This window comes from Mus musculus, chromosome 13 (genome assembly GCF_000001635.26).
Source record: "Mus musculus strain C57BL/6J chromosome 13, GRCm38.p6 C57BL/6J".
NCBI classification, from domain to species: domain Eukaryota; kingdom Metazoa; phylum Chordata; class Mammalia; order Rodentia; family Muridae; genus Mus; species Mus musculus.
Genome location: NC_000079.6, coordinates 12563579 through 12576482, shown reverse-complemented (window position 1 = coordinate 12576482; position 12904 = coordinate 12563579). Strand labels below are relative to the sequence as shown.

Here is a 12904-nt window from a genome sequence, read left to right as displayed (position 1 = left end):
ACTTACGGGTTTTTTTAGTCAACAAAAGTATCCTACTTAGGATACCCAGGCCTATTATTTCTTCAATTTAAAAATGTAGATAGGAACAAAAATTTCACATGAAGATTAAATGAGATATCCATTCATCTAAAAGTTCAATTCTTCAATGAGCCAGGCCTTATGTGAATACAGAAATAGAAGATGCAGTCCCACAGAGAGATGTGCTGAGAGAGGGTTGGGACAGAGTCAGAGGAAATGGTACCTGGACCCCACATGAAAGCACAGTGCCTGACAGCAACACAAAGTTTCCACTGGATTAGACTGGACCATAAGAAACTGACATGTTCAACCATTTTCAAACCATTGAAGTAACAACTTCTTTTTGGTTTATCTAATATTATGAAGGACACGTCTATACACACAGCCACTCCTGTCATGCAGGAACTCATGAGCACCGATCTTATTTATATGAAAAATACCCAAAGATCAGCCACAGTTTTAGGTAAAGATTTATCTTTGAAATAAATCTACCAGCTGCATTCTCAACAGATTCTGTACAGAGAAGAAACATTTACTGCTTTCTGGATATTCGTTGTATCTGTAGTCAAAGGGATGGAGTCCCAATTTGTAATTTTCTAATTTATCTTCTTGGATAATCTACAATTGCCAAAAACTAAAAATTTCACCCTCAAAAATATTTAAAGAACTAAGATAATCTATTCAGAGTCATGATTAAAAAAGAAACCAGGTTTAAAATTTAGAACAAATTAAAATAAAAACCAAATTATCTACCAGTCAAATCGTAAGAGCAAGAACAAGATTAAGGGAAAGCCAAGCATAGCTTTAAAAAATAGCTATAAAATAGACTGTACAACACACAGAGGGGAGGGACTGAAGAAACGGAGAGTGAACATGGTCAAAGCACAGGATGGACTTGAACCAAAAGAGGCCACCATGTCGCCCACTGCCTTGTACAATGAATAGACATGAATAATTGTTTTAACTCACTAGGCTACCCCCTTAGTACTGTCTCCTTAAAAATATAAAATTACATTTTTTTTCGTTCTAATTGTTGACGTACATCCAATACCGTTCCTGCCTTTCCACTGATGTTTTAGAAGGCCCAGGACTCATGCTAGGTTAAAAAACGGAGTCCACAGACTAACGGTGGAGGCATGTTCTACTTGTAGCATGACTTAGTTTGCAGTCCCCACAAAGAGCACCAGTGACCTCCTATTACTCTGTGGTGTTTAAGATACGCCCATTATACCAGCCCAGTGCCCCGCTGCAGCCTGCCAGTGAGGTCCAGAGCACATAACCTGTGCTCACAGAGGCTGACAAAGTCCGTGTGGGCAGGAGGAATCGTCACCTCAAAACTGAAACTGAAAGAGGAAGAATTTCCAAACATAAGAAGAAGAGTTCTGATTCTTGGTGTGTGTTGTAAACAAGCTTTTCACAATGATATTTCTTACAAAGATTTTGAAAAACATAATAAAAGAAGTCACATTTGCAGACAACTATATAGAAAACTTTGGATTAACAGAATTAAAAATTGCCACCTTACCTTGTAATAACGAAAATAGTCTCGTTCTTGTAACTTCTTTATTTTGGGAAAGATTTTGTAGGTGTTGAATTTATCAATGCTGTCAATGTCACATAAGCAATCATCCAGAACTCCAGTCACCTAGAATACACACATGAGTAAGATCTAAGGTATACAAGTTACTAATGTTTACACCTTAATAAACCTACTATTTTAAAAGACAATTTATTCATTCAAGTTGGCCAGTTTTACTGATTAAGGTTTATAACATTAGGGCCAATGAAGTGGCTTAGTAGGTAAAAGGGTCTGCTGTCGAGTCTGACAATGTGAGTTCAATCTCCCTCCTATGGTGGAAGGAGGGTACCAACTCTTGAAACTTGTCCTCTGATTTTTATATGCATGCCATGTCACATGTGTATTCAGTCCCCAATACATACACACACGAACTACTATAAAAAGTATTTTTAAGACTTATAACATTAAAGCAGTCACTTTTTAAGTATAGTAGTTAAATATAAAAAAAATCCAGGAAAATTACATATACCTACTTTGAAATACCAATCCTTCTTTTAGAGTTCAAAATGGAAGATACTTCTGCCTTTCCTCTGCCCAATCAATAAAAATCTTAGCCGCCACTGGATTCAGACTAATCTAGAAGCCACAGCCTGTAATGCTCTGCTGAGGCCACCTACACCTTCTTTTGGGTTGCTATTTGTGTGCCACATGTGGTGTTAAGAGCTTTTGTATGTCACATCATTTACTCTTTAACACTATCCTGTAAATAACCCCCACTGTAAGAAAATCATGGTTTAACAAGCTTCCAATGATTGTTTTACATACATGGAACCTAACTCCCACATCTATCAGTCTTTAAAGTCTGTGTTCTTCCCCACTACTCCATGAATCCATGAAGAGAAACAGGTACATATGAGGTAAATTTTGAGTCCAAAAGATTCTGAAAGACATCCTTCAGCTTCACTCAAAATGACTCTCAGTACGTATATATGCACGACTTGGATTGACCCTGGGAGACGTCTCCTAAGTAAAGAGCAGCATTCCCCAAACTCACACGCTGTGGTTCCAGGTACAGAGTGTTCTGAAAAGCTTTGGAAATGGTGGAAAGTGTGATGGCTGCAAGCTGGAGGAGGAACAGGATGGCTCAGCAGGTAAAAGCCTCTATCCTCCAAGCCTGAGGACCTGAGTTCAGTCCCAGGATCCCATGATAAGTAGGAAGAAGCAATTTCTAAAGGTGTCATCTGACCTCGACATGTGTGTCTGTCTGCACCCACACGCACCCACACCCTCGCCTCCAAGATGATGAGGATGATGGTGATGATGGAACAGGATAGATGCTTCAATTGAGCATCTACACCCACTCATTGCAAGCATGCAGACATGAAATAATGAGGAGGAGAAGGGGAGGAGGGAGATAGGAACAGAACAGATGCTTGACGGGAATAGCCTGATCCATATTTTCATTGTGGTGGTGAATGCATGAAACACAATATAATAAAAATGTGAATACAACCGGGCAGTGGTGGTGCACACCTTTCATCGCAGCACTTGGGAGGCAGAGGCAGGCAAATCTCTGAGTTTAGGGCCAGCCTGGCTACAGAGTGAGTCCTAGGATAGCTACGGCTACACACAGAAACGCTGTCTCAAAAAAAAAACAGCCCCCTCCCCCCAAAATATGTGAATATGTACACACAAATAATATACACAGAACCAGGAAAATATCAAATCATTCTACCAATGGCAACATCCTATTTACAACTCTCTCTTTATAAAATGTTACCATTGTGTAACTTGGTACCATGACATAGTATTTCTCTGTATTTTTTCCTACAACTGCACATGAACTTGCAACTATGTCAGTTCAAGGTTTTAAAAACAATGGCACTCTGCCTATTAAATGTTGTATTCAGGAAGCCCTCAGATAGGAGGAGACATAGAAGCAGAGATCAGAAGCAGAAGTTCTAGCCAATTTTTTTTCTTTCTCAGCGTGGAAATGTCTCTCTCAACTCCATCCCACACGGACACAGTAACATGTCACCTTTACAGAAGGAACAAGGGCTGGAATTCCCCACTTAATCTCTCTGTTTCCTAGGATCCTGTCACTAACTCTCAAATTTCATTGAGCTTCTAGGTTCTCTAGTCACAGCAGTCATATATACATACGCACATGTGTGTGTGTACATGCATACACGCACGCCTGTGTGCATGTGTGCGTGAGTTTAAATATCTTTTCTAATCTGGGCATGGTAGCATATGCCTCAAATCCCTGCATTCAGGAGGCAGAGGCTGGCAGATGTCTGCATTTGAGGCCATTCTGGTCTACAGAGTGAGCTCCAGGACAGCCAGAAAAACCCTGTTCAAAAACAAAAAACAAAAACCCTTTATCTGGTAACTGTTCTTTCTTAGTAAGGCTTTTTAAGCTGAAAACTTTTGGTTTGTAAACTATTATTTTCCTTGAATATTTTCAGGGGCTGGGAGGCAGATGTCAGTAAAATGCTTGCCACACAAACACAAAGGCCTAAATGCAGGTCTCCAACACTTACATAAAACTGGGAGACAGCACTGGGGAGGCTGAGACGGAGGCTTGCTGGGGGCTTGGTGTCAGACATTCTAACTGCGGAGCTCCAGCTTCATCAAGACTCAATGAGGTGGAAAAAAGATTGAAGCACCTAGTGTTAACTTCTAGCCTCCATGCCATGTGTGCACACACACATAGGCCATTTTCATTGTGCTAAGGATAAATTACTGTTAACACACATCTGTAACTTGTAAAACCTGTCTATCACCAAAAGTCTGAAATGTAGATGCAAATATTTCCTGAAGTTCTTTCTCAAGTACAGCTACCTAGAGGATAAATGAAAGCTTACTATTGTGATTTTCTTTGTAATGCATCCCTGAATATACTCACAATTCCCATTTTAGTAACATTAATGTCATTTCAGTTCAATTCTTCTGCAAAGCTGTTGCTTTTGCTAACATTTTAGTTTGGCATCTATGATGATAAGTTTTATGTGTAGCTAGCTAGCTCATTTACTTTTCCTGATATAAACGCTGTATAATATGAACAATCACAGCTTACCCATTCCATTTTGTTCCATGCAGAAGAACAGCCCAAGGTATGAAAATCCTGATTCTGAAGATTCTATTGCACAAACCTAATCTTAGAAGGATACTCTTTTACAAAGTAAGTGTCTTTAAAGATGTGACTAGGGCAGACAAGATTGCTTAGTGGGTAAGGATGCTCGCCTGGCAACCTGAGTTTGATCCTTAGAACCCAAATGAAGTTGGAAACAAAGAACTCCTCTGACCTCTACATACTGCTAGTATATGGCAAGCAAGCAAGCATACATGAACGTGCAAACATGCAAACACACACAATATACAAATTTTAAAGAAAAATTTAAAGATATGATTAAAGGATCTTTTGTTTTGTTTTGTTTTGTTTTGTTTTTGTTTTTCAAGACAGGGTTTCTCTGTGTAGCCCTGGCTATCCTGGAACTCACTCTGTAGACCAGGCTGGCCTCGAACTCAGAGATCCTCTGCATCCCAAGTGCTGGGATTAAAGGTGTGCTGTACCACTGCCCAGCATGATTAAGGATCTTAAGGCATGAAGATTATATTGGATTAATAGAAAGAGACCAATAGAGTTAACAAAATGAATTCCTTGTCAGAAAGAGACAGGGGTACTGGTACAGGAGAAATCAGAAGAGTTTACAATACTGACAGTGAAGATACAAGAAGTCACAAGGCAAAGACTAAAGACACCCTTAGAAGCTTGGCAGAATCAAGAAACAGTTCTTACAGCCTCCAGGACTCCCACCTTATTGATAAAATTAAGGATATTATCACTGTAAAACTCATTTCCAGATTTTGGTCCTCAAAACCATAAGATTAAAAACATTACACTGTTTTGAGTGACTAAACTGTGGCAATTTGTTATAGCAACACAGGAAACAAATATATTCCACACTGTTTATAAATTTTGCTAAAAAGAAAAAACCTATGCAATCATCTTTGTACATATATCTTGGGAGACATGTGGAAGAGTTTATCAAGGTGATAATGTTGGGTGTAAAATTGCTCTAAGCACATATCAGCTTTATTAGAGGACAGCAGATTGACTTCCTAAGTTTTTATATCAAGTATGCATCTCACCACCAATGGTCAGGAGTTACCGTTGAGACATGCCACCCTGAATACTAATATTAATCTATGGCTTAATTGTTACCAACCAACAAGAACAAAGAGGTAGGAGGGAAGAGTGGAGTTCTGTCCTAATGATAATGTCCTACATTTATTTCTTTCTGATTCTGACGCTTGAGGTTGTGTGTCACCCAAATGTAAATGGTGGAGAATAAAAAGTTAGATGCGGTGGTCTACAACTAAGATTTCTTGTCTTCAAATATAAACTTGAGACTCAGGTACAGATGGGCTTTTAAAACCAAGTGTTCAGATAAGATGAACAAGAAAGACACAAACCTCAAGGGTCAAATGACTGGTGATCAAGGGCAGAGGAGAAACAAGCCAAGTGTTCTAAAGTAGACGAGGCCACTACAGAGGAAGTGGACCAGAAAAGTTAGCATCCTGGATACCAAAGCAAGCACTTAAGTGAGTAAAGGCTGAGCTGTAACAACAATTCTTCCAACAGGTAGAACCTGAGGTTTAGGAACTATACAGTCTTAGCAAGAAAGACACTGGGAACCCTCGACAAGAGAGATTTCAGGGCAGTAGAAGTACAATTTGGTACAGTCTGACTGTAATGAATAGGTTAAACAAAACAAGTCAGGAAAAATGAAATGAAGACAGCCTAGGAATTTTTCCAGATACAGAAATTAAAAGGGGCAGGTGGCAGCTCAGTCAGGAAAAGTGTTCAACAAGGACAAGAGCGCAGCACCAAGACCCAAGGTCATCTGCTAGGATGACAGTGACAGCTCGTTAAGGAGAAACTAATGAGGTGGGGGAAGTGAAAACATGGCGAGAACCACAGCCTTGAGAAGAAAAGAAGAAATGGACCCTAACACATGCTATAAGAGCACGAATGATTCATCCATGGCTATAACCAACAGGATCACAACAGTTGGTACAGAGTCCAGGAAGTGGATTACTCTGTGGAAATTCTCTTTTGTTAGGCGTGAAGCCGATAGGGCAGAAGAGTGGGTGACAAAGGATTATTTAGGAAAATCTGTAACCGTTATTTCTTAAGCTAGGTATAATCAGCTATTTAATTAATTCACCCTTTTAGTTTTAAATCTTACTTCCCTTCCCCGCTGGTCTTTTGAGACAGAGACTCAAGTAGCTCAGGCTAACAAGGAGTTGGCTCTGCAACTAAAGCCAACCTTGAACTTCTGATTTTGTTCACTCATTCTTGAGATTATGAGTGCATACCACCATACTTGGCTTAAATTTTACTTTGAACACGTCAATTTCATTATTTTTAACCTTCTGGCTATTCTTTTAGATGTTTAATACTTCTATGCTTTTCTTAAGTACACTAAAACTGATATTAAATTACCTACTTAAAAATTTCAGAGCCTAAGGTATTGTCTTGAGTGTTTCCACTTATAGGTGTTCCTCAACTTTCCATGAGAAATTGCTCCCCTCCCAATAAACCCACTAAAACAAAAATATCAAATGGAAATGCAATTGAGACACATAGCCTACCATACAGCATGGATCAGAACCTCAGGAGACAACTTGTGGAGTCTGAGTTGTTTATTATGCTTGTGTTGGCATAGCTGATGGTGAACTGTTGCTCACTGTCCCTTCCTAGCACTGAAATTACAGAACTAGCATAACAGAAAAAAAAAAGTATCAAATTACGAAGTAGTTTCTACTAAGCAGATATAGCTTTCTCACCTGTGTAATTTAAAGAAAAAAAAAAAAGTCCAACCATCGTAAGCCAAAAATTCAACCATCATAAGCCGGGGGCTATTTGTATCTGATTCAAGGTACCTAGTGCCTTGTGGCTTGTGATAACTTTTTTTGGCACGCTCCTAGCTGTTTACTCCACTGGACACTATCTCTGAAATCTCTTAAGTCCTTGAGTTGAAAACACACTTCTCTAGGAGGAACGGATATTTGCTCTCTCTGGTAACCTGGGCTTGCTGTGAATTCCACTTCTAGCCAAAGCTCATCCTAGCACGAGTGATACAGAGTAAGCCTGAAAAGGCACGTGAGGGAGGGGCTGCTCACAGTCACAGCTTCTCAGCCGAGTTTTCAGCCCCTTCTTCGTAACTTTTTTCCTTTTCCACAAAATGGGGCTCATTTTCCATTCACACTTACACTAACAATGTATCTCTTTGGGGGTCTCTTATGATTTTTCCATTTTTAGGGAAGACACTGGTGTTATTTCTTACCAATTCTACCTCCACGAAGCTGTGAGACTAAAAGCTTGGTCTTCAGGTTTAAAAGAAACAAATCCTCCGGGTAGTGGAATGAGTCCCACATTTCTGACCTCCATTTAGTGGGGAGCTCTGTGTTCCTTGATTTCATGCCACCTCAGATGGGCATTTTAAAGGGTTTCAAATATATTTGACAGAAATATCCTTTTACAGGAAAACTGTATGTTAGCATGCCATGAACCATATTTGCATTTCATTTATAAGAAAATGGGGCATCAGATATACAAATGAACATCCTCTCACATAGTCAAAAACATTTTCCTGCTTTCAATATAGAAGGCAAAGTACCTATTTCCTTAAATGACTTTGATTTCTTGTGAACAGAGGTGTTTGTTCAACAATTCTAATTCTTCCTCTTACTTTTACTCTTTCTCCCCCTGCACACCCCGTCCCCCAAGTTTAGGATGCATGAGAAGTAGAGGAACTGTCTATGTTCCACCTTCTGATTGTCTGGTCTCTGTTTTTCTGTCCACTGAAGCAAGTATGCTGATTTGTTAATGCTGGGTAGAGCATAAAGGGCTACATTAGGGCCCCAGTTTATGTAACTTAATAAGCCAATTAAGCTCTCTGAACTTCACTTAACCACCACAGCCTTACACATGATATGTACCAAATAAAATGAGGTAATATATAATTAAACATGTTACAGGTTAAAGTGCTATCTAAAAATGACATCAAAACTGTATTTAGAAGAACAAAATATACTTTTGTAGACAGGCACGGTGTTACTTTGAAATGCACAAATATTTTATTGTTGATATATATATTACAAATATATATCAACAAATAGAATTACAGGTACATTATAAACCACTAATTACATGTGATTATTGGTAGCTAGAGAAACCTTAAGTGAAGCTTCTAGACTAGTGATTTTAAAAGTATACAATTAATTAATGACATATATCAAGCAAGAAAACAAGAAATCAGACTTTATTTAAAAGTTCTAAATGTAAGCTCCACTCAAGTCAAACACTCAAACTAGTAACTACAAAGTAACTTTGCTATTGACAGCCTAGGAAATTTATTTTTTCTAAATCTGATAGATACACCCAGAATCCTATCATAGTGTTTGCCAAGCCTGACTAAAGTATAGTGGAAAGAACAATTGCATCACAGACACTTACAAGGCTTGTTTAAAATTCTGATTCCTTGCTCAGTTCCAGATGGACTCAGCAAGCTCCACGTTTAACAAAAGGTTTCTTTTCCTTTCCCTTTCTTCCTTCTTTTCTCTGACTGGTTCATTGTTTAGTTTTTTGAGAGAGGGTCTTGCTATGTAGTCCTGGCTAACCCAGAATCTCAATATGTAGGCCAGCGTCCAACCTGCGGCAATCCTACTGTTTTTCCTACTGTTTGTGTTTTTTACCCCTGAGAGCTGAGGCTACAGGTGTATGCCACTGTTCCTAGCTGTTTATTTTTATCAAATCATTCAAGAGAACTCACACATGGACACAAACAGAATATTCTTGTATTCTAGGACTTCATGCTGGACACCATAACACCATGAACAAGGCAGAAAAACATGTTTACACGGTTACTCTCACAGTTACCATCATTTTTTTTTCTCTTAGCAATGAGTGTTAATTGCTTCAAACTGCATGCCCCTCATTATCAGGCCATCTGAGACACTTTTGTTTTTCTTCGGTTTTGGCTCTTCGAGCTAGCACTTTGCAGCAGGTGCAGACAAGATATAGCAGCATCTGGCAACCTGTTCAAACCTTCCTCACTAAAAGAGGCAGAGCTAACCTATCTCTTTTCAAGGCAAGAGGCTGTGCTTTGGCTTTCGAGTATGTAGTGAACACTTCAGTAATACCTGCCTAACCAAGGCAACGTCAAAGTCTACCGGACTGTCCAGCCAGCAAGCCTCACTATAGACTTAAGAAGCCCACAGTAGGGGCCTAGGCCCTCCAGTGTCATAACTGGGCTCACCTGGCATGCCACTTTGCATACGTAGGACAGGTGGATAATTATAAAGCGGGTAATGCCTATAGCTATCTCTAGAGCACAAGTTCAAGGAAATGAAGTAATGCCCCCTCTAGCCCAGGAAGAGGATGGAGGGTCTGCCTCCCTGTCATCTGAGGGAAGGATGTCAGAGGTTTGTGTCCCCAACACCTTCACCACTCAAGACTTGTGTCTCCCCGTCACCATCACAAAGATAAAGCCGCTAGCGCTTACTGGCCGTCACCATCTTCCTCTTCCGTAAACCATCACCACGCGTGTCGTGTCCCCGCGCCCGCCGCGCTTTACAGACGTTTCCCGCACTAGCCGGCGCGGTTCTCAATCCCTGGCTGGCCACTCGCACCTGCACCTCGGCCTCTCGGCGACGCCGGCGTGACCCGTCCCCTGCCTTTGGTCCTCGGGCTTACCTGAGTCTTGACCAGACTTGAGAGGAAGCTCAGGGTGACAAGCAGTTGCACCGCGGCCGCCGCCCCCTGCCCAGTAACGGCCCGGCGGAACCCCGGACTCATGGTGACCTCGGCCGCTGCCGTCGCCTCGGCCGATCGGGGCTGGGGAACGACGGCCCGCCGCGACGACGACAGCAGGGGGCAGTGCCTGGGAGCCGGGAGCCTCCAGGACCCGGGGTCTGAGCGCCGGTCTCGGGCAAGGAACACTCTACCGTTCGCAGCAGCAGCGACTGATGTACCAGTGCTGCGCGCCCCCGCTTCATCCCAGGAGGCCCCGCCCCCGGCGTCCTCAGTTATGATCACGCCCTCTGCGCAAAGCCTTCTGGGAGTTGTAGTCCCTGTAGCCCCTTGGGGCCCCCCCACAGTGGGAAGGTCTTGAAAATGGAGAACTACAGGCTCGGAGGTCGCTCTGCCTCCCTGAGGCGGGGCTCCGCGGCGGCCAATGAGGCGGGACCACGAGGCCTCCAAAACACCCAGGAGCAGGCGGGAGAGTGGGTGCTGTTTTAGGGGTTGGCCTGAGGTGGTGGAACCTCTGTTTCGTCGCTCTGAGAAACAAGACTGTCCACCCCCATCCCCGCAGGTCTTCAGGCACTATGCCAATAGCTCTTTGTCACCGCTTGACCTACTGGGGCCAGGATTTTCTCGCCAGGCCGGCCGAATCTTTGACTTGCTATTCCCAAGAGCTTTCTTTGCCTTTTTTCTCACCTCTGCAGCTACCTAAAACCACCTGGCATCTTGTCAGGAAGTCTTCAGCACCTCCTTCATGTCACATGCCCCAGAAGTATCATTGCTTGGTGTCTCCACTACTCCTCTACCAACACCAGAAAATCTATAATACATTTTAAAGGATGAAGGAAAACCCCAGTCTATACAGTGAAAAACGAAGAATCGGGATAAACGCACAGAAAAGCTTAAAGGGACATAGACTATCCCAAATGTAACACATTCTAGATGGTTTTGTGGTCTTAATTACACCTCAAATATTGTTCTGGGATTATGTAAGGTTATGTACATAAGCTTCCTGTAGTCCCTAGCAAATAAGTGATCAATTAATGGTAATCGCTAACTTTACCGATATTCCTGAGTTATAGGAAACTTACATTCAGTAGTATGTATCAATTTGTCATTGTTGATGTAACAAATGACCAGAAGGGTAGTGATTGAAAACAACCCCAATGTATTATCTTACATTCTGGAAGCCAGAAAACTAAAACAAACTGCATCCATTTGGAATATTCTAGAGAATAATGTTTCCTTGCTTTTTCTAGCTTCTATGGCCAATCAAATTCCTAGATTCAGGACCTCACATGACACAGTGGCATAGCCTGCTTTTGTCGTCTGTGCTTTCTGACCCTATCTCTCTTGTGTCCCTACATATAAAGACTTTCGATTGCATGGTGCTCACCCGGATAACCCAGGCAATTTCCTGATCTCAAAATCCTTAATCACATCTTCAAAATCTCCTCTGGCCTCTCTGGTAACATGAGAACATTCGCATCCATGATTCCATCTAGACCCACTGCATGATCTGTAGGGTCAGCCAGAAATGAAAGTCCAGGGGAAATGAGAAGACTTTTAAGGCGGAGACAACAGAACAATAAACCAGTCCAAGACCCTGGAACTTCACAGGCCATCTTCCCATGTCACCAGCTCCCTTTTCTCCACATAGCTAACAGAGAACTGTGTGCGACTTGCTTCTCAAAGCTGCCTTTCTATGCTCTTCATCGCTCTGCGCTTTGGGTATGCATGGGACTTTCCTCAGGTCCCTTTGTGCTGCAATTGGCCCAGATAATGTGTACATCATGGAACATAGCCATTTTTTTTAGTTATAAACTGCCTTATTTTTAAATTTCACATTTTAAATATCTGATATCAAGGGCAGAAACCATGCCTGTCATTCGGAGCACTTCAGGGCCTGTCACAAAGAAAAACTTGAGCTTTTCTATCAACTTTTCAATTGGTAGAAGAAAAACAAGTTTACAAAGATTATAATGGCACACACACCATTTGTTTTAGCTCAGAAACTTTACTCACAATGTTTGGAAACATTTTTTTCTCTCAGTGAGTGAAATCAGACATGGGTGTTTTTCATGAAAAAGAAAGGTTCACATTGCCCTGTGCTGTGATCTGTTTTAGCGTTTGCTGTAATGAGCAGGATGAGGAGTTGATTAATTGATGAATAAGCTACTGTCCTCTGTTTTAGCCTTGCGGTTTATTTCTTATTAGAGCAGGCATTGCCTTTATAATGATACCCATGCTCCTTACCTACACTCCTTAACTTCAAACTTCCCATCCTAGTTAGGGGTTTGCAAGTTGAAACAGGAAGAACCTTTGTAGCAAGCTATAGAAAAATTCAGATCCAGCTAGATTTAAAAACAATAAGAAAACTAGTAATAAGTCAGGAAAACTGGCAACTTTGGGAATGAACAAGGCTTCATCACTTACAGTTCCAGAAAAGTGAGTCCATCGGGGTGTGACTCAAGGACCAAAAGGAGCATGGACCGTTCTGGACTTTTCCAGAACATTCCCATTGGCTTGGCTCATTGTTCTCGGTTACTTTT

The 12904-nt window shown here is 41.4% G+C and overlaps 1 protein-coding gene across 4 annotated transcripts in view; it reads right to left on the bottom strand.

The window, feature by feature from the left end:
- The window catches only part of Ero1b (endoplasmic reticulum oxidoreductase 1 beta), a 43716-nt gene extending 33051 nt beyond the window's left edge, over positions 1-10665 (bottom strand). For 2 of the 4 annotated variants that reach the window (XM_006516731.4, XM_006516732.3), the window contains exons 1-2: positions 10305-10664; positions 1544-1663 (exon numbers count right to left, since the gene is read on the bottom strand). In XM_006516731.4, the coding sequence (XP_006516794.1) occupies positions 1544-1663; positions 10305-10406 (222 nt within the window). In that variant the 5' untranslated portion in view covers positions 10407-10664. Of the gene's footprint in view, positions 1-1543; positions 1664-10304 lie in introns of all 4 variants that reach the window. The other 2 variants (XM_006516730.4, NM_026184.2) reach the window with 2 other exon arrangements.
- Between the last annotated feature and the right edge of the window lie 2239 nt (positions 10666-12904).